Source organism: Diceros bicornis, chromosome 17 (assembly GCF_020826845.1).
Source record: "Diceros bicornis minor isolate mBicDic1 chromosome 17, mDicBic1.mat.cur, whole genome shotgun sequence".
NCBI lineage: Eukaryota > Metazoa > Chordata > Mammalia > Perissodactyla > Rhinocerotidae > Diceros > Diceros bicornis.
Window position 1 is genome coordinate 16,754,608 of NC_080756.1, and position 21,834 is coordinate 16,776,441.

At 41.7% G+C, this 21,834-nt stretch overlaps 1 protein-coding gene across 1 annotated transcript in view; it reads left to right on the forward strand.

Annotated features, from left to right (window-relative positions):
- Positions 1-21,834, forward strand: part of LOC131416021 (cyclic AMP-dependent transcription factor ATF-7) — an 84,725-nt gene that overhangs the window by 53,097 nt on the left and 9,794 nt on the right. The window contains exons 3-7 of the mRNA XM_058558094.1: positions 9,934-10,030; positions 14,110-14,228; positions 17,868-18,005; positions 19,957-20,114; positions 21,427-21,526. Of these exons, the coding sequence (XP_058414077.1) occupies positions 9,934-10,030; positions 14,110-14,228; positions 17,868-18,005; positions 19,957-20,114; positions 21,427-21,526 (612 nt within the window). The remainder of the gene's footprint in view (positions 1-9,933; positions 10,031-14,109; positions 14,229-17,867; positions 18,006-19,956; positions 20,115-21,426; positions 21,527-21,834) is intronic.

The window sequence follows — 21,834 nt, forward strand, 5'->3', positions numbered from 1 at the left end:
TGATGTAGAATAGTGCATTGATATTAATCCCCGATTATAGTGATGAAGATCCAGCAATTCAGTGTTGACTATGGTTTTAATATTCCTTTTCCGGCCCCTCTCCCTTCCCACTGGTTTGTTGACTTGGTTGTAATATACCTTTTCCTTTTGTCAGATACTCCAGGGTGCACTTTATAAAAGGAGGAATCCAATTCTTGACACTCCTTGACTCCTGTGGGATGCTGATATTCTGCCCTATAAAATTCAAGGAATTGGCATCCTAAAAGAAAATGCTTAAAAAGGTGTGGTTAAAATTACCACTAGTGATTTGGGGAGTGAAGAAGGAAAAGGTTGCTGTTTATGAATTGATATTTTTTGCACAGAGCATTTTAGTTGGTAATAAAATAAAGATCAGTGATGGAATCAGATACCCAAAGAAAGTGAATTGAACCACAAGACATGGTACCAATGTCCTTTCATACAACAGCAGTATAATTCCAGCATACTGAAATTGTCCTAGTCGCCTTTCTGTAATAAAGGGAATCTGTGTCTAACAAAATAGTGGGAAGGATACACTAATTCTCACTTAATTGCACAATGAAATATACTTTGGAAATGGAGATGGAAAGGCATCAGATTGCTCTGAAAATGTGCCACGTTAAGGTCTTACAATCCAAAAGTGGTAAAGTTTTTCAACAGTTATTCTCATACCGCTATATAAACTTGACCTAATCACTGAAACAGGAATTTATTGAACACCTACTGTGTGTTCACCACTAGGCCAAGCCCTGAGATAGGGCAGGTGGGGAAGGTAAAGAATAAGTATAGGATACATTTTTAACCCTCTAGTGGTTTACAGTCTACTTTATTTTTTTTTTTAATAATTTTATTTATTTATTTTTTCCCCCGAAGCCCCAGTAGATAGTTGTATGTCATAGTTGCACATCCTTCCAGCCGCTGCATGTGGGACGCGGCCCCAGCATGGCCGGAGAAGCGGTGCATCAGCGTGTGCCCGGGACCCGAACCCCCGGCCGCCAGCAGCTGAGCGTGCGCACCCAACCGCTAAGCCACCGGGCCGGCCATAGTTTAAAAGATAAAACTATGAGACCATATAGGCCAAAATTTTAAATTATGTGGTGCAAACTGTTCAAACACCATACAAATTCAGGAAAGACAGACTGAAGATTAGAGTCATTAGAGAAGCTTTCAAAAAGCAATTGGATTTCTGCTGGGCCTTGGAAGAATGGTAGGATTTGGATAAACAAAGCAGGGAGAGAGGAAGGCATGTCTGAGAATAGGGGGATTGTGTAGAGGCACAAAACGTAAAACAAGTAGACTTTGCAGATCAGTAGAGACTGACCTGGATAGAAAGTGTTAGTGGAAGAACAGGAGAAAATAAAGTCATAAAAATACAAGAGAACAAGAAAACGAATGCATTTTACATTCCTTTAAAATCTCCTTTGGGAATGATTTCAACCTCCTCCCCCTCAGAGTCAAGAAATTCTTCCCAATGATTTAAATCTCCTTTGCTGCTATTTTGACCTTTTCCTGTTGTCTTAATTTTTGTGTGTGTGTATGTGAGGAAGATTAGCCCTGAGCTAACATCCGTGCCCGTCTCTACTTTATATGGGACGCCAATCCTCCTCTTTTTGCTGAGGAAGATCGGCCCTGGGCTAACATCCATGCCCATCTTCCTCTACTTTATATGGGACGCTGCCACAGCGTGGTTTGACAGGTGGTGTCAGTCCACACCTAGGATCCAAACCTTCCAACCCCAGGCTGCCAAAGGGGAGCACGCGAACTTAACCACTATACCACCGGGCCGACCCTGGTTGTCTTAATTTTTGAAATTTTATTTCTTATTCTAAGCTCCTCCCGTTAGAGTATTCTTGGTCCTGACTGGGCCCAGCCTCTAGTTCCATAGGAAAGAGCTGGTATTTAAAATATCATCTCTCCTTTTGGATATGGATGATGAAAATTCTCCCACTATTCTACACATGGACAAGAGTTTTATAAATTGGGGATGCTTTGTAGCACCTTGGTGAGATAGGCTAGTTGGCACTGGTTCAACAATTTTTATTAAGCACCTACTGTGTGCAGGTACTGCTCTAGGTACTTGGGATACTTCCATAAACAAATAAATGAAGAGGACCCTTGCTCTTGAGGAACTTATATTCTACCAGATGGCTTTGCTGCTAGACCAACTATCAAATAATGTCTGTTTCAAAATTCCTTCTTTTTACAGTGGACTAATTTAGTTTGCTGTCAGAATCGTCTCTTTAAGACACTCAAACAGCTTTCCCAAAACAGAAAATTCCTCAATCCACGGACAAAGGAATTTACCTTAGGTACAATTTGGTAGGGATTTTTCCCCCTTCCTTTAGTTCGTCCTCTTTCATTCCCCTGACAACATTTTCTCTTAGAGTATTTTGGGAAGAAGTTTCCTGTTCTTATTTTTCCTCTGTAAATTACCTTGCTCACACATGCAGCCTATGAGCTGCTGCTGCTGCGGTTGTATTTATTTGTTGAACAATCCTGCACTTTGAAATGATTCATTCAAGAGCCATGAAGCATTCAAAGCAGGATGTGTGACTCATTTAGTAAACAGCAGCGTCTTGAAGTAGCAAGCAGGAGCCTCGGAATGACTAAGGTACAAATGAAAGTTATGTTGGCTTTGAGGTGTGTTTAGTCCCTTCCCTGCTTCTCCGTTTCCCTACTTTCCCAGTGGTGAAGGATATCTTGCCTTGGGAATAGAAGCCCTGGAGTGAGGGTGAGGAGCCTCATCAAGACTGTTGCAGATTTCCCAGTTTCTTCTTTCAGAATATGTCATCAATTCAAGTGATTAAATAGTTTTCCAAAAAAGCTCAGTTATTCTTTCCACCCTCCTTAGCACCGAAAGCGTTGTATTCTAGAGTTTGCTCCCCATAGTTTCTCAGGTTTTCAACGGCTTTTTCATGCTATTTTCTTTCATCAAAATATGCCTAAGTGTAGATACTGTAATAAAAGAAAGTTATTCTGTCCACGAAGCACTGCCAAACCCAGGAACTTTGGAGAAGGGGATAGCTAGGTTTCAGCATAAATGACTTTTTAGACTATCACAAATACAAACTCAATTCCTTGTATTGTTCCCTGATAGTTTAGGCATTCAGGGCTCATTTCCTAATAACTAATAAGAGTTCTGATTTGTCTCCTTCCCCCAGTCTACTCTTCTAAAACAAGGAAAGGGACGTGAATTAATCATAGGTCAGGATATAAGAGCATTTTTAAATGTGAGGCAAATCCACATGGAAACTGGAGCTGTGGTGGCCAAAAACATTTCAGGAATGAATTTGGCTAGGGGTTGAGTGCATATTGCACAGAAATTTCATTGGTCACAATGCTTTACCAGAGATTTAGCTTGAAACTATTACATTTCTAATGCCCACATGCTTGTGCCTGGCTTGGAGTCAATAGCCAGAAATTTAGCTTTGGTTTGGCCTGAGCTCTCATCTCTCCTGAGCCTTCTCCTCAGTTCTGTTCAGTGCTGCTATTTCAGAAACTTTCAGGGAGACTAGCCTTAACAGGATTAGGAAAAGAACTCTCTCTAAACATTGACTTGTTTAGAATTATTCTGCAAAGAAAAACTAATTTTTACTATAGTATGTCTACCTTGAGATTAAAAAAGGAAAAGAAGAGGAAACTAGCTGAGTACATGCTATATGCTAGGTCTTACACTAAGTGTTTTATATAATTATTTCATTTAAAAGCTTAAGAAAAGAGAGGTATGAGGGAGCCTCTGGGATGCCTGAAATGTTTCGTGTCTTGATGTAGGTTGTGATTACACAGGCATATACTTTTACAAAAATTCATTGAGCTATACACTGAATATTTGTGTTTTGTGTATGTTACACATGAATTTTAAAAAATTGAAAATCTTAAGATTTTATTTATTGAGATGTATTACTGATTTACAGTTCCCACCATCTTTGTTCTTTAGGCCATTTCTAACTCTTTACTTGGAGCTCTGTTCATTTAGTCAGTCTGCTAGTAGGTAGGATTCCAGATGATCCTATCACAGAAAGATGGGTGAGAATGAAATAGAAATGGAGCGAGTTTTACCAAAGATCTCCCGTGGAAAATAGTTAATAACGAACTATACTTTCCCTGCCCGTTTTGCAGCTGATACCAGTTTTCACATTGACTTCTTCATAGTCCTGACATTCCATTTTATACTTCTTAACATTTCTTAAACTAAGAAAATCTCTTTTCTCGCTATTTTTTTTCCTCCACTAGGGACCGAAAATCAGGAAGTAGCCAAAATTGTTTTGATTTGGTTCTTCTGTATTAACGCTTTGTTACTAACAAGGCAGTGCATGAAAATTCCATTTAATTTTTGTTCTTCCAACTACAGAGCCTCCTGTCTCCGTCTTCCTCATTTCCCTGTCCTACGTATTTGCAGATCTGTCGTACATCAGCCATTTTATAAAATGAGGTTGCAAGTTTTCTGCCTGTGTTTTTTTCCTTCCAAGTTTCAGATCCAAAAACATGTGTTGGCAGTTTGGCAAGGGAAACTAAAAAACAGACATTTTTTTCTTGTTTCTTTCTCTCTTTCCTTGTTAACCCTGTGACAGGGTTTCTCAACAGAGACACAATTGACATTTTGGGTCAGATAATTCTTTGTTTTGGGGAGCTATCCTGTGCAGTATAGGATGTTTATCAGCATCCCAGGTCCGTACCCTCCAGAGGCCAGTAGCATCCCCGCATCCCCCCAGTTGTGACAAGCAAAAATGTTTTAAAACATTGCCAAATGTCCCTTGGGGGGCAGAGTTGCCCCTGGTCGAGAACCACCTCCATATAGTATAAACTGCATTATTTATTTATTTTTATTTATTTATTTATTTTTTTAATTTCTTTTTCCCCAAAGCCCCAGTAGATAGTTTTATGTCATAGCTGCACATCCTTCTAGTTGCTGTATGTGGGATGCGGCCTCAACATGGCCGGAGAAGTGGTGCGTCGGTGTGCGCCCTGGATCGAACCTGGGCTGCCAGCAGCAGAGCACGCGCACTTAACCGCTAAGCCATGGGGCCAGCCCCATAAACTGCATTAGAGAAAATGGGTTTGGGGGGAAAGATTCAAGATTGGCACATTATTAAAATTCCCATCAGATCTTTGAGCATATTATCTAGATCAGAGCTGTCCAAAGGAAATATAATGCAAACCACAAATGCAAGCCACGTATGTAATTTTAAATTTTGTAGTAGCCATATTAAAAAGTAAAAGTAAAGTGAAATTAGTTTTAATAATATATTTTATTTAACCTAATATATCCAAAATATTATCATTTCAACATGTAATCAATATAAAGTTAATGAGAAATTTTACATTTTTTTTTCTCTTTTTGTACTAAGTCTTTGAAATCCAGTGTGTGTTTTGACTTACATTACATCTCAATTCGGACTAGCCACATTTCAGGTGCTCAGTAGCCACATGTAACTAGTGGCTACCATATTGGATAGGGCAGATATAAATCATCTTGGTCTCTAGATAGGGTGCAAATTAGCACATAATACTTTCCCTCCCCCATTTATGCCAAGAAACTGTCCTGATTCTTGTACTTGAGCAATTAAGACTCTAAACCTGTGTTACCATACAAATCCTCTTCCAAGGCATAGAAACTGCTATCCTGAGCCAGTATGACTCCAATTCTTCAGCCCCCATTTTGAATGGTATGAGCCCTCTGTTGTCTTGGAGATGGTTAATATCTACACATTTATTGAAAATTAGCATTATTTACGCTACAACCAGAATGAATGTTCCCTGAGTGGCTCTTTGCCGAAATGCTTGGTCATAGGTAAGACCAAAAAACAAAGAAAGACTCATTAAGAGTATTAACAACTGGGAGAGCTAGATTTTTAAATGGGCAGTAATTCAAAAAGGAAATCCTTTTGGAGCCCCTCAACCCATTTTAATTCAATAGAATAATCTATATTTTTAATAAGGTCAAAATTTTTATCACTTAATGATTCTAGATGTTTTAATTGAGAAATTGCTTTCAGACAGATGGTTTCCTAAGCATACAGTTCAAGACTGTTCTAGAGAATTCTTAGGAGTTAACTCTTAATAGATGAGATAGAATATAAGGAACAATGAAAATAATAGGCAGATTGACATTCACTTTGATAAAAAGCTTTAGTAAACTTTTATTCTCCCCCTCCTACTCTAGCCATACAAGAATTGTGTTGAAAAGAGCAGGGAGAGATGGCTGGAGCCAAGACTAGGCCAGTGCTCTGCTGCTTAGAATTCTGCGCTTTTGGCTCCTGCTTTGAAGCACACTACCTGATTTAGTCAGGGATTCCTAACTTTTGTGGTGTCATGAACTCCTTTGGCAGTTTGGTAAAGCCTATGAACCCCTTCTCAGAATAATGTTTTTAAATTAATAAAATATGTAGAATTATAAAGGAAACCAGTTATTTTGAAAAATAGTTATCAAAAATGTTTTTTAAATATTTGATGATGTAATATATGTGCATTTTTATTAATGCATTAAATAAAAGTTCTAGTGGTGAGTCTGGTGACTACCATAATTTCAAAGTAGTGATGAGTATAAAGGATATTTTGAGATATCTGTAATAACTGTAATGTGATATGAAAATGTGTGATTTCTATTGTGAATTAGAAATGTTAAATTTCAGTTAGGGTTTAGTGAGAATAAAGATGTAATTCTTTTCCTGTACGTGTTCACAGTTATCAGACCCTCTGAGATGCTGATGGGTGGAGATCCCTTCAGCCACCTTCTGTTCTCTTCAGACCCCAGCTTTTGATTTGGAAAAAATAAATAGCTCAAGGGGGAATGCAGTGGTGTGGAAGGGAATGGGTGTGCAGCAGAGAGGAACAAGAACTAGAGGACAAATAAGACAAGTCAGGACTATGCAGCAAAATTGTAACAGAAGGGGAGTTGCCTTTTTTTTTTTTTTGAGGAAGATCAGCCCTGAGCTAACATCCATGCCAATCCTCCTCTTTTTGCTGAAGAAGACTGGCCCTGAGCTAACATCTATTGCCAATCCTCCTCCTTTTTTTCCTTTTTTCTCCCCGAGGCCACAGTAGATAGTTGTATGTCATAGTTGCACAACCTTCTAGTTGCTGTATATGGGACGCCGCCTCAGCATGGCCGGACAAGCAGTGCGTCGGTGTGCGCCCAGGATCTGAACCTGGGCCACCAGTAGTGGAGTGCGCACACTTAACTGCTAAGCCACGGGGCTGGCCCCGGGGAGTTGCCTTTTAAAATATTAAACAATCCTAACCAGAGCAAAACCTGATGGATGTTTCAAATCTTTCTCCCAGCTCAGATTTGAGCAAACTAGATTTCTGATAGTAGAAAAGGACTTTTTGCTTGCAAGTCATTCTTCTAGATTCTAGAACATTGTGCAAAATTTTTTAAGCTACCTACATGAAATTTCCTTAAAGTATGTATAAACATATTTTTGAAAAAAATTATTACATTACCTAAATGTATAGCAATACATTTTGAAAATTTTTACCCCTGCCTAATCCACTACTCTTCCTATCCACCTAAAATGATGTTTTTTTCTCCATTGTAGGCTTGATTCTGCTCATTTCCTTTTACCAAATACCTGTCAATCCCAGACTCTCCGCAGTGACTTGTTTAACCTACAGATATCATACTGCTGGTTAACAGACTATTCTCTCCTTTCCCTATCCCCAGCCCTACTCTTTTTTCCTTAGGGAAAAATCTGTAATGGAAACAGTTGACACCTAGAGTTAACCAACAATAGAGAAAACTAAAGCTCTTGGCTAAATTTCCCCACACTTTATTCAGTTTTGTCCTAGATCTATTGGAAACCACTAAGGCAGTCTTTTGAATGTTTTAGTTCTTGGTTCTTCATACTTTTTTTTTTTCTTGGTGAGGAAGATTGGCCCTGAGCTAACACCTGTTGCCAATCTTCCTCTTTTTGCTTGAGGAACATTGTCCCTGAGCTAACATCTGTGCCAATCTTTCTCTATTTTTTGTATGTGGGACATCACCACAGCATGGCTTGATGAGCGGTGTGTAGGTCTGCACCTGGATCTGAATCGGTGAACCCCAGGCCGCCAAAGCAGAGTGTGTGAACTTAACCACTAGGCCACCAGGCTGGCCCCAGTTCTTCATACTTTTTATTTATTTTTTGTGTGTGTGAGGAAGATCAGCCCTGAGCTAACATCCATGCTAATCCTCCTCTTTTGGCTGAGGAAGACCAGCTCTGAGTTAACATCTATTGCCAATTCTCCTCCTTTTTTTTTTTTCCGCAAAGCCCCGGTAGATATTTGTATGTCATAGTTGCACATCCTGCTAGTTGCTGTATGTGGGACGCCACCTCAGCATGGCCAAAGAAGCGGTGCCTTGGTGCGCGCCCGGATCCGAACCCAGTCTGTCAGTAGCAGAGCGCGTGCGCTTAACCGCTAAGCCACAGGGCCGGCCCCCAGTTCTTCATACTTTGAATTGAAAATTCCCTTTGCCCTTCAGGCCTGTAGGCCTAGCCTGGAAGGATTTTAGATCTTAAGCTGGCTTTAGTTGTGATAGTGCTCAGAGCAAATTTGGGGAAAACTACTTTCAGGTAAAATAAAGGAACTTAAACACTACAGTGTTGCTTTCTTGACTGGATAGGAGCTGGGATGGAGCCAACTCCTGTCTATTTGGCTTGCAGTCAAGAAGAGCTGCGGAAAAGAGGGCTATAGGTATAGTGTTTGGTGGGAAGTCTGTATGTATCTGATGAGGAGAGTCAAAAGAGGGGACTAACCAATTATTATTTTTAGAAACAAAAAGACAATAGAACCATGTTTCAGAGCCTCACTGGTGAAGGAGCTATAGGAAACTGCTGCATTCAAGCTGTTATTGTGTTGCAAGCATGTTTTAGTGAAGGAACAGGCCAGCCTGCCTCAAAGGGAATTTTGGGAGTATCATTCTTTTGAATTACTGCTGTTCATCTGTTCCCTTCCCCTCCCCCTTCTAAAGAAGGGGTGGGAGCATAAATTATTGTCCAGTAACCCTGTCTTATTTAGTCTTAAACTGGGGCAGACCTGGCCTCACCTTTTCGTTGTCCTTTCACCCAAACCCCCAAATAAATAAAATCTCTGTACCATCTCCTTTTCCCTTCCCTCATTCTGCCTACAGGCTTCTCCCTACCCTAACAAAAAATTTTTTTTGCTTGCATTTTTATTCTGCCATTATATAGCCAGCAGCACTGCACTGGCCCCTTTACGGCTGATGGAGCCCAGGCGGGCTACCCGATGAGGGAAGACAGCATTTGGCCGACGGGGCTGGTGTGTGCCATTACTGCTGGCCGTTGGGCCTCTGTCCTCCACAGCTCCATCCTGGCTCATTAAAACCCTGAGCCAAATAGCTAAGCAGGCGCCTGCTGTAGCACTGTGGGGGCCAGGAAGTTAAATGGTTCTCCTAATCCTGCATAATTTATCTCCCTGTTAGCCCCCTCATAAATAGTCCAGTTCAGCCCCACTGTGGAGAGCTTCATTCTGAATTTCCTATTTTTGTGATGACCAACGAGTGCCCAGCCTTTCCCTTCTTCTCTCTTTATTATTATTATTAAAAATTATTTTCCCTTTGTTCGCTACGAGTTTGCCTTAATGTTTTTTTCATTTGGAGCCTCCTGCCTGGACCCCACTTCACCAACAATCTGTCCACTTCTCTCGTTTGGACCTGATATTACAGAGCAGTTGGTGCTACGGTCTTCCCCGTCTCCTCTCCTCCCAGCTTTCTAGTGCCTCTTTTTCTCCTTCCCCTTTTCTCTTTTTTAATCCATCTCCTCTCCTTTTCCATCACTTCCGGTTTTTTCTCCTTTCCGTTCCCTCTGCAGTCCATGTTTCCAGGGACCAGCCTTATTGCAGGGTGTTTGGTAGGACATTTTAAAAGGGCACTGAATCGCTTATTTTTTTTCACATCTCCATTCTGTTTCGTTTCAGAGATTTACAAACGAGGACCACCTGGCAGTTCATAAACACAAGCATGAGATGACATTGAAATTTGGCCCAGCCCGAACTGACTCAGTCATCATTGCAGGTATTCGTGCCCCAGAAGCCGCGTGCCCTGATGTCACCAGACAGTCAAGATTAATACCAGGGACCAGATGTACTGGGAGCTATACGCCCCTTCTCCCATTAAGAGCCCTTATGTGATCTGCATTTGATCAGGAAATAGGAACACTAAAAGCTCCCAAGTTTCTATTGTGCCTTTCACTCTCTGTTTTTAATACAAGATTGGGTTCTGCGGTTTTTGAGGGTAGGTGTGTTGAGGTTTTGTCTTAGCTTTTTTCCGTCTATTCCCTCCTTACCTTCTTTTTATTAAGACTTTGGAAGATTTACAGACAAAAGACGCTTTTGACATTTCCCCTTACCCACAGTGAAGGGAGGAACAAAGGAAAGCCAGCCTCGCCCGGCTGCCTGTCTTCCACCGGCTGTCAGTTTTCCCTGAGCAGACAGATTGTCAGCTCGTAAATTCAACTTCCCTTGTGAACCCAGACACCAGTGAAGGCACGTTTCCAAACTGAAACAAGACGTTTAGTCAATGGGACTTTTCTAAGCCAATTTGGGTGACCTGGAACCTCTCACTGGTTGTTTTTTTTTTTTTTTTTTTTCTGAGGAGGACTAACCCTGAGCTAACATCTGATGCCAATCCTCCCCTTTTTTCTTGAGGAAGACCGGCCCTGAGCTAACAACCGTGCCCATCTTCCTCTACTTTATATGGGACGCCGCCACAGCATGGCTTAACAAGCGATGTGTCGGTGCGCGCCAGGATCCGAACCTGTGAACCCCGGGCCGCAGCGCGAGCACTTAACCGCTTGCGCCACCGGGCCGACCCCTCGCTGGTTGTTTTAGATGTTGTCTTGCTTACATATGCCATTCTCAAGGGAGCTTTCTCAGCAACTGCTCTCAAACCGTGCCGCAGTTCTGTTGTGCCATTTTCAGCTAGACAGACATACAAACCGAAGTGCGCTTTTCTTTTGATACCATGAGGCGTTTGTTCTGATTTAGCCTGAGTTAAGCAAGTTTACCTCAATATTTAACCAATAGGGAATTTAGTTGGCGATTTTTCCATCAGTTAATAACTCAGGTAAGGCACAATTTCTCTAAGTACTGCTAGCCAAAATGCTACTTGAGGCATAGAGGAGACAGAGAATCTCCTCTCCATACTTCTATACATGAAGAAAGGGACTTGCCCTTACCGATCTCCTACTCCTTGTTAATTCAGCGAATCGTTATAGAATATCTGCTGTGTGCACCAGGCCCTTTGGTAGGACCTCGGATTGTAATTCCTGGAAAAGGACATGAGTGGGGACATTGTCACTGATGATCCTTAAAGGCTGGGGGAAGTCTGAGGGAAGAGTAGATAGGGTGTAATTATAAATGTAGGTAACACATACTTAACTTTATTAAGTTAGGGCATGTATCCCGGAAAAAATTTTAGTATTTGCAGTCAAGTACAAGTAAATAATACAAACAATATAAATACTAAGAGAATTAATATTAAGCAGAATTAATCAGAGAAAGTTTATGAAAGAGGTAGATTTGAGGCAAGGTTATCAAGTTGGAGAGGTCATTCCAAATGGGTGGAAAGGCCTGTGCCGAGTCTCCAGGAGTTGTAAGAGAAATTGATACAGGACAGTCCCAAGGAGAGAAAGTGTTTTCCTGCTGTTCTTTGCATTCTGATCTGGAGTGCTCATCCCATTGCGCATGACTGCAGCTATCTTATCTAGGCTGATAATTTCATATCTCTAAATTAAGACCTGGTGTCACATGTATCCCAACCCTTACTGAACACTTTCTTGGCTGTCTTTCTTGTCATTCAAATCTTTATGTCGATGAACAAACTTATCTCCTTGTCCCCTAAACCAACTCTTTCTCCTTCGTTATTCAGTGATATCAGTATTCTCAAAATCTTGAGTTGTTTTATTCTTTCTTCACATTTTCTATATTCTATTCCTTCCTGTTCTTCCTGCTGCCACCCTCATTATGCTTGGATTCTTTCCTAGCCTTCTAGCTGGCCTCCTTGACTAGTCCCTCATTCTAATCCATCTTGCATTCTGTTGAAAAGCCAATCTTCTTTAAATTCTTCTCCTGTGTTCAAAATCTGTCATTATCTTCCTATTTTATTTTCTCTTACTTTAAGGCTATTTGAACTTGGATTTTTAGGCCTTCCATAACCTAGACCTATGCTACCTACCCAACTTTCTATACAACTTACCTAACACGATTATCTTTTGACCTCATCTATACATGGTGCCCATACCCTGCCTCTCTCTGTGCCTTCACCTGCCTTACTCCTCTTATCCTCCAAATCTTCTCTTCTCTCTACCATCTAAAGCCATTCTTCAAGGCCCAGCTCAAGTCCCACTTCTTGAAAGCTTTCCTAACTACTTTGTCATTAATTTGTCTTTATTTAATTTCTACAACAAGTTTATTCTCTGTTGCACATGGCAGCTGTTTTTTGTATACTATGATGCTATGTATGTATATTAGTTTTATTTCCTCAACTAGAAAACATTCTCTTAATTCTCTAGGACAAGAGCCATGTTTTATATTTGGGCAAAACTCCTGTACTCCTGTTCTTCTCCTCCCCCAAATTTACACACAAGTATGTGCATGTAGCACTGAAATACATAGAAAGTATTCAGTAAACACTTGTTGACTTCTTTGGAATCATCAGAGCAGGCTAAGGGTTTTCTTATACATTTTCAGGCGATTTGGCTGTTTGTTCAGAAATGGGAGAAGTTTGTATGAGCCTCAGATCAGAGATCCAAAAGGCCCTTTTCTGCCATAGCCATGCCCTTAGCTGCCCCGACCTGCTCCTCTTGAGTTGTGATTTTTTGTGTGCCCTTACTGAAATACTCTCTAAGCATAAAGGATATTACCTCCACTCACCCAGGGATGGAGGGAAGGCGGCTTTATCATTGGCCAACCAAAGCAGCCAGAGAACCTTTTAAAACTATTTTAAGAGGTAGTGGTAACTTTTCCAAACACTCTCATTCAGAAGAGGTTTTGTTTAAATTTTTAAAAAGTATGTTGTTTCCATGGAAAATCCCACCGGGCTATTCCCAATTGATCATGCTAGAAGGAGCAATTTTAACCCCTGGTCTCACCCCTTAAAATATCATTTAAACATTGTTCTATTTCTGTCATTCAGTCTAGTGGTTTGGGGTATTGAGATGAGTCCCTGAGCTGACTAGTATGTCAAGGAAAACCATAATAGAGTTAGGATCAGGGAAGAAGATCCAACTGACCCAACAGAGAAAAACCAGAAAAGCAGAATGGGGAGAGAGAAGTTCAAATCTAAAATTCAGTTTGCTTGAAAGGTTCCCATGGGTTACGAAGAGCCTTCCTCTTCCCAAGGGCAGAGGCAGTGAGTTGAGGAAAGATTTGTGCAGCCCCTGAGAGGATATTTTGGCTGGCAAATTTCAATCTAAATATCCTGGTTTCCGGAATTTTCTCTGGGCCCCAGTCTCTGTGAAATGAGCTCTATTGTTTGCAGTTTCCTTTTCTAGCTCATGATCTTGCTGTCTTGTTCTCCAGCCCCTAGATTTGCCTGGAATGCCTTCAGAAGGTAACAGACCCTTAGCTCAGTGACCGCTGAAAGACAAGGCATCATTTCTTATTTGGTAGCTTTAGCAAGCAAGTTCAACCATCTGATCCTCAGTTTTTTCTCGTCATTAGATTTTAACATCCATCTACTTATACCTGCTCACTTCAGATCTAGCAGGGAGTAAATTTAAAAAGAAAATGTCACTTAACTGTACTTGATTTTCAAATCTAGAGGTTTCACAGACTCCACCTGAGTGGCTGGTTTTGTTTTGTTTGGGAGTAAGGGAGTGGAAACCAACCTCTGGGAGAAAGGTGGTTAAATGGAGAGTCACACAACAAAATGTTGTTCTGTCTTCCCTCTGCTGGCCTTGAGGCAACACAGCACAGACACCCTCTGGAGGCCTAGCACCAGCCTTCACGTGCTAGAGCTCTGTAAAAGCAAATTTGCCCCAACACAGAGACCCTCTCCCAATAGAAGAATAGAAATATGTTCTCTGTATACTCTCAAATTTTAATTTCAGGTCAAAACTAAAATAGAGTTTTCTTTTCTTTTCATGTCTACAGATCAAACTCCTACTCCGACTAGATTCCTGAAGAACTGTGAGGAGGTGGGGCTCTTCAATGAACTAGCTAGCTCCTTTGAACATGAATTCAAGAAAGCTTCAGATGAGGAAGAAAAAAAGGCAAGAGGCGGGACTTTTGCTGAAAAACTGGTGGTAATCAGGTCTAGGCTATTTTCATAGTGCCCTGGGATAATTTGCTAATTGGTTAAAGCACAGAATTGGGGGATGGCTCTTTAGAACCATGTAGTATTCACTAATCCTAGTCAGCCATCCAGGCCTTTGAGGGCTCCAGATGGTGGATCAGCACAGCTCTGTCTTCACCAAAAGTCAGTCTTCTTGCCCTTCGAGTGGAGCATTAGTTCAATAATCTACTTTTTAAAAAATTATTTCTGTTCTGAATATGTTGACGATGTTAAAAGATTATAAATTACTCAGATTTTGTTGGATTTTTTTTTTTTTTTTTGCCAAACCCCACTCTTCTCTGAGCTAATCAGTCTTCTCACCTGGACTGTTCTCGCTCAATCAGCCAGTCAACAAACATTTATTGAATTTACGTCACTTGAGGAATGTTTAAAGAAATTGAGGAAGTTTTGTTTGGAAAGAGAAGATTTAGTGTAAACAAAATTACAGTCTTCAAATATCTGAAGAGCTTTCATGTAAAAGAGGGGTTACACTTATTCTTTGTGGCTCAGATGAAGAAGTAGGAGCGGCAGGTGGAAGCTATTGCACAGTGTGTTCAATTCTGTGTCAGCCACTGAGTATAAAGACTGTAGAGAGGTTTACGATGTTAGAATCCCTTCAGATTCTGAGGTGCTGTGATTCTGATTTTAGCCTTTATATTCCAGATCCCTAAAGAATCCTTTAGTTTGAAAGACCAGAGGAAATAGTTTAAGAGGCAGAGTCAAAGAAAAATAGTTCCCTTGGAATAAGAGGTTTTGGAGAAAAAGGAAACTGGAAAGATCAAAGTCTACTTTGGAATTAGAATTCTAGGTTATTAGTCACTATTTAAAATCAGGTCTGTGTACCATAATAATTCAGAAAAATTCCAGTGTCTCTATCTCAAAACATATATACATTAACACATGTGCCTCCCATAACTGCATGGTGCAGTGAGGCATGGATTCCCATCAGAATATAGAAAAGCCCAAGACATAAGAAAACATTTCCAGGGGAGCTCTTTCCCTCTAAGAGGAAGATAGCAGGCAAATCAAAACAACTGTGCATGCTTTTTCCATCCAGCTTAAATTGTAAGAATGCAAGATAAAGTATCATTGGAGATCTTTCCGAGTTCCATAGCTTTCTAGGAGCTTCATTTCATGCTATCTCCCTCAAACGGGGGGGAAAAAATAGGGAAACTCAGTGGCATATATTTGTAGTTCTACTTTTAGATGGCTTGTCATTCTTTTTCTTTAGAGACCTAAGTCTTATCTCTCGATTGCTTCAAACTATATGGTATAATTTTATTTCACAGCTTCCCTACCTCATCCCCCTGTCATTTCTCCCTCCTCTAAAAGAAATCAGCCGGGCCGGCCCCGTGGATTGGCTGTTGAGTGCGCACGCTCTGCTGCTGGCGGCCCGGGTTCGGATCCCGAGCGCACACCGCCGCACCGCTTCTCCAGCCATGCTGAGGCCACGTCCCACATGCAGCAACTGGAGGGATGTGCAGCTATGGCATACAACTGTCTGCTGGGGCTTTGGGGGAAAAATAAACAAATAAATAAATAAATAAAGATTAAAACAAATCAGTCAAGTTGTTTCTACCAGGATGTGAGGGATTTTAAACCAAACTCGTTATAGGCAAATTCAAGAAAATTAACCTCCCTTTACAAGCTTCAAGTCTTTCCTCTGCCATTTGAGCTCAGTTGACACTTCTGGGAGGCCATTCATGGTTGGTCAGACATTTGCTCATTGGGCATCCTTCAGTGATTCTTCCTGCCTGTACAGGGGTGGTCTTCACCTCCCCTTGATGAGAAGCACAGACTGGGTGGAAGATTGTCTCCAGGAGTGTTTAATGAGCCCCAAACTTGCGTGAACCACAGCTTTTCTAGGAGATGCCCCTAGGGGATTTTAAACCTTTGGTTGTGTTTACTTAGGGGCCTTTCCTTCCCCCCTCCCTCTGACTTCAGGGATCCCAGAATTAGCTCAATTGGGCTGACATCTTAGCAATGTAGACAAAATGAGGGCAGAAGTGAAACCATCTTTGCTGTTGCTCACCCCCATTAGATTGGAGAGAAAGACCATTACCACTTTTTCTAATGTAGCAGACACCAGATTATCTTCAGTTTGCTCAACTACCAAGAAGGTTTCTAGGAATTAAGGTAGCACGGGAAGAGTTAGAAACAAGCTCCTCTTTCACCAAGAAGCCTAGAATGTGGGAAGAGTAGAACAAAGGATCCACTTTGCCGTGAAACTGAACTGCAGTGCCAGTGCTCCTGACGTGGCGCAGTGTCAGGGCTGTCCTCTCAGATGGTTTATTGTTCCCTGCAAAGCCATTTACGGCTGCACGGTTCTGTGAGGTGATTGCATTACTGGCGGAAAACTACTCTCTTTCCTTTCTGGTTTTCTCCAGCCCTGCTCCTAGGACCAAGTTCTAATTTCTTTCACTGATCAAATGATCAGGCTTTCCTTTCTTTGTTACCTTACTGCAAAACCCTGTCTTGTTTTTTTTGGTAAGGAAGATTAGCCATGAGCTAACATCTGTTGCCAATCCTCCTCCTTTTGCTGAGGAAGATTGGCCCTGGGCTAACATCCGTGCCCGCCTTCCTTTACTTTGTATGTGAGACGCCTCCCACAACATGGCTTGATAAGTGGTGCGTAGGTCCGCACCTGGGATCCGAACCCGCGAACCCCAGGCGGCCAAAGCGGAGCACACAAACTTAACCACTACACCACTGGGCCAGCCCCAAACCCTGTCTTTCTAACTTCCAGCCTCTAACACCTGATTTTAGGGTGAGATTACCATCAAGCATGGGGAGTTCCCCAGAAAAGATCTTTCCTATCTTGTTTGTAGTACTTTAATAGCCAATTTGTCTTTGTTTCCTTTTTGTTTTTTGTTTGTTTGTTTTTAATTTTATTTATTTATTTTTTCCCCCAAAGCTCCAGTAGATAGTTGTATGTCATAGCTGCACATCCTTCTAGTTGCTGTATGTGGGACACGGCCCCAGCATGGCCGGAGAAGCAGTGCATCAGTGCGCGCCCGGGATCCAAACCCGGGCTGCCAGCAGCGGAGCGCGCGCACCCAACCGCTAAGCCACGGGGCCGGCCCTGTTTCCTTTTTGATAATTGGGTAATCTAGTCATTCTGATGGGCAGAAAAAGTATTCACAGCTCTCCAGTGGCCAGCAGAGCTGGTTGAGAATAGGCAGGCACTGGATTTAGGAATCATTTTACTTTTCCTGAAAAAGAATATAATCATAATATTTGCATGGATTTAAATGGCATCTTTTTTTTCTTTCAGGGTCTTGATAAGCATTATAAGTATTTTTTTCCTTTTAGAATCTGTATAAGTATTCACCCCTGGCGAAGCAGGTGTTACCCTCCTTCTGTAGTTAGGGAAGCAGAAGCCCTGAGAAGTTACAACGATTTGGCCAGAGCTGTTCATAAAACCTAGGTTCCACACTTCTTTGACTTGCAATTTGGTGCTTTGACCGAGGGCTGAACTTCATAGAAGTATATTCCCTCATCTTTCAACTGGAAAGATATGGATTCAGCCTGAAGGGAATCATGGGGTTGAACTATCCTTGTTTCTTCCTTTTAACAGGCTACTGCTGGGCCCCTTGACATGTCTCTGCCTTCCACACCAGACATTAAAATCAAAGAGGAGGAGACGGTGGAGGTAGACTCATCCCCACCTGACAGCCCTGCCTCGAGCCCCTGCTCCCCGCCACTCAAGGAGAAGGTAAACTTCCCGACCAAGAGTCACCCAAATGTTAATTGAGAGATTAAGTTTTGAGTCATTAGTTGTAAACAAAGTGTGTGATACAGGAGGATTGATTATATTTAAATAATTGTTAACTGTTTAGAAGATTTATATAAATTACACCTATTCTCTGACCCAGCAATTCTACTTCTAAGTCTATATGAAAATGAAATTAGTCCATATGTCCACTAAAAGAAGTATATAAGAATGTTCATAACAGTTGTAGTCATAATAGTCAAAAAACTGGAAGTAGTCCAAATGTCCATCAACAAGAGAATGTGTAAATAAATTGTGTTATATGTCTAAAATGGAATACTACACGGCATTACAAAACAATGAACTAATGATGTTCAGCAATGTGGATGAATCTCACAAATGTTATATTGAACAACAACAACAACAACAAAATTCAGACATAAAAGTACATACTATATGATTGCATTTACTTCAGGGTCAAGAAGAGGCAAAACTATTTGATGATGATAGAACTCAGAATAGTGTTTACCTCTTGTGAGGGAAGGTATGGATTGGGAAGGGAAACAGGCAAACCTTACAGGGTTCTGGAAATGTGCTGTGTGTGATTTTACATATGTAAAAATCAATTAGTTGTATCCTTTAGATTAATGCACTTTACTGTATGTATGTTGTACTTCAATTAATAAGTGAAAAAGAAAAATCACATAATTCATAAATTGGACATTAAACAATTTAGAAAAAAAGTCTTTCCAGAGGGAAGTCTTCTAGTGACTCAAAGGGAATACCTACTAGGATTCTGAGTATTACTTTTTAATATTTAAAAATACATAATACTTTTTATGAAGTATTATTTTTTATTAAATTTATTGAAATATAGTACATGTACAGAAAAGTACACAAATTGTAAGCATACATCACTGAATTTCACAAAGTTTACAGTCTGTGTAACCAGCACCCAAATATTATCAGAACCTCAAAAGCCCCCTCATGCCTCCTTCCAGTCTCTACTGCTCTACCAGTGGTTATTCATTTTAACATCTACTGTGGATAGAGCATCTGTACCTCGTTTTACCTCCCTCCAAATCTGGTTTGATAACCTCCCAAAACTACCCCCTCCATAAACATTACAACCATCCCCCCTCCCTCCCCTTTTCATCAGCAACCAGGTCCTAGAGGCTGTCTAGAGATGGTTTCAGGGCCAGTGTGGCCACTGGCAATCTAAGATCCTAACAAGTTAACAGTGGGAAGCAGTTTGTTTTATTACAACATAATCATTATTCAAACTTCCATAGCCTCACTTCCCCTCCCCCCCCCTTTTTTTTTTGGTGAGTAAGATTGGCCCTGTGCTAACATCTGTGCCAATCTTCCTCTATTTTGTGTATGGGATGCCGCCATAGCATGATTTGATGAGTGGTGCGTAGGTCCACGCCAGGGATCCAAACCCACGAACCCCAGGCCGCCGAAGCGGAGCCCACAAACTTAACCACTACATCACTGGGCCAGCCCCCATAGCCCTTTTTTAAAGGGGTCTATAGGAGATATTGGGTTGCCTTACCACCAGTCATATACCTGCCTTTTGCCATTAGAGATCAGAGGACACTCAGGCACCAAGGTTAGAATGAAAGTATCTAGATTGTTAAAAATTATAACGATCCTTAGTCTTTATATGGTACTACCAGTGCTGCTGCAAAGATTTCAAGTGATTTTCCAATTGTCGTCTCATTCATGTAGCCATCATCTCTGAGAGGGAGATAGCCAAAAGTTCTTAACTCAGCATTCCTACTGGTTGGGTGAGTCAGGTATGGGTCCATGATCATGGTGGAATTAGGTCATGATTTACATGACTTGCTCTGGTGCGCTTTCCGGTAAATTTGTAGTAGATTTTACCAGCTATGTACTTCCCTATATGCAACCCCTTAAAGCATTTTGTGATCTGTTGGTCTCTTCTTCCCAGGAGGTTGCCCCAAAGCCTGTTGTGATCTCTACCCCGACGCCTACCATCGTTCGCCCTGGCTCCCTGCCTCTCCACTTGGGCTATGATCCACTTCACCCAACCCTTCCCTCCCCAACCTCCGTCATCACACAGGCGCCACCATCCAACAGGCAACTGGGGTGAGTAAAGAGAGCAGGGAGAAACAGTGAAGCCTGAAGCTCTTTCCTCTTTGTGAAGTTATTTCATAAGACAGGGACTGTTTTTGATGCTCAAGGAAAACAAGTCACTGAGATTGTCTCTCAAAATAAATTTTTCCCCCCATAAACAGAATCTCCTTTACCTTTTTAGTAGACAAGCAAGTATTTATTTTGGGGGTAATACTTCCTTGATTTGGAGGTTTAATACTTTTTCAATCTAAAAGAAGAATCCTGGGCCGGCCCCGTGGCGTAGCGGTTAAGTGCGTGCTCTCTGCTGCTGGCAGCCCGGGTTCGGATCCCAGGCGCCCAGCGAGGCACCACTTGTCAGGCCATGCTGTGGCAGTATCCCATATAAAGGGGAGGAAGATGGGCACAGATGTTAGCCCAGGGCCAGTCTTCCTCAGCAAAAAGAGGAAGGATTGGCATGGATGTTAGCTCAGGGCTGATCTTCCTCACGAAAAAAATAAATAAATAAAATAAAAGAAGAATCCTTAACACTTTAGGAAGTCCATCATAATGGTGGAGGCCACACAGGAAAGTGTATTTAGTTCTTGACTTCAATCTATAGAATCTTATTGGGGCACTACTGAATGAGGAGCAGAAACCCACTAAGTCATCTTTTTTGAGTCTGGTGTTCCCCTCAGTCCCAGGTAGGGCTCTTGGTCTTTCCTACTCCTAATTTTGTTTGTCTGTTTGTCTTTACCCCTGGCATGGCCCATACAGATTTCCTAATGGGATGACTGGAGACTCTGTCCCCAGGTACCCATGAGTTGAGGTTATTGTCAGGAATCAGCCTCTTAAAGCTTATTGTTCTCTGGACCCATTAGAAAAAATAGCAAGGGACATCTTTTTTTGGGCAGGGTAAAGCAAAATGTGGAAAGGAACAAGAGAAACGTATTCATATTTGGCTATCATGTGATGTAATTCAGCTTTGCAAAATGACATCTTTGGTCCAACCTGCCCTTGCCTAAGGCAAGACAGAATTTATATGTGCCAGTGGTAGGAATGTTTAATTGTTCTAAACGCCTAATAGGATTAGCTTCCCACCCATTTGAGTTCAGTGGTGTTTGCTTAATTTGCAAGGTGTAAAGATGTTGCCATTTCTCTCCATCTATAAGGTAAGGTAAGTAGCATTCCCTGCTTTTTCCACCTTCATGAGGGTGTCAGGGTTTTACAATGCTGCCCTGTAGCTTCCCTAACTAGAGAAGACTGGAAAATCTGCTATAATTACAGGAGGAAGATCCATTGGCAAAAGGGCCTGTATTATGACCCCTTCACTTCATGTCTCCTCTAGGTCTCCCACTGGCTCCCTCCCTCTCGTCATGCATCTTGCTAATGGACAGACCATGCCTGTGTTGCCAGGGCCTCCAGTACAGATGCCTTCTGTTATATCGGTGAGCTCTGTAGTTGGGGCAGCCAACCCTGCCAACACACTAATCCCTCCCTTCCACCTGAATGCTCGTAAACACACAGGAGCCCCAGGGAAACGTGGGCTCTGGTCTGTGTTAGTTGAGCATGGCAGCCTGCCGAAACTCTTCACTAACCTCTGCCAATCCAGCACTATGGAACACTAGACAAAGACTCATCTGGACAATTGGCTCCTGGTCTAGGAATTGATTTGCCAGCCTGCTGATTGGTTGATTTCACTTGGCACTTAGCACCTCCCAAATTGCCCACCACTCTCAAGACACAGTCCCATCCT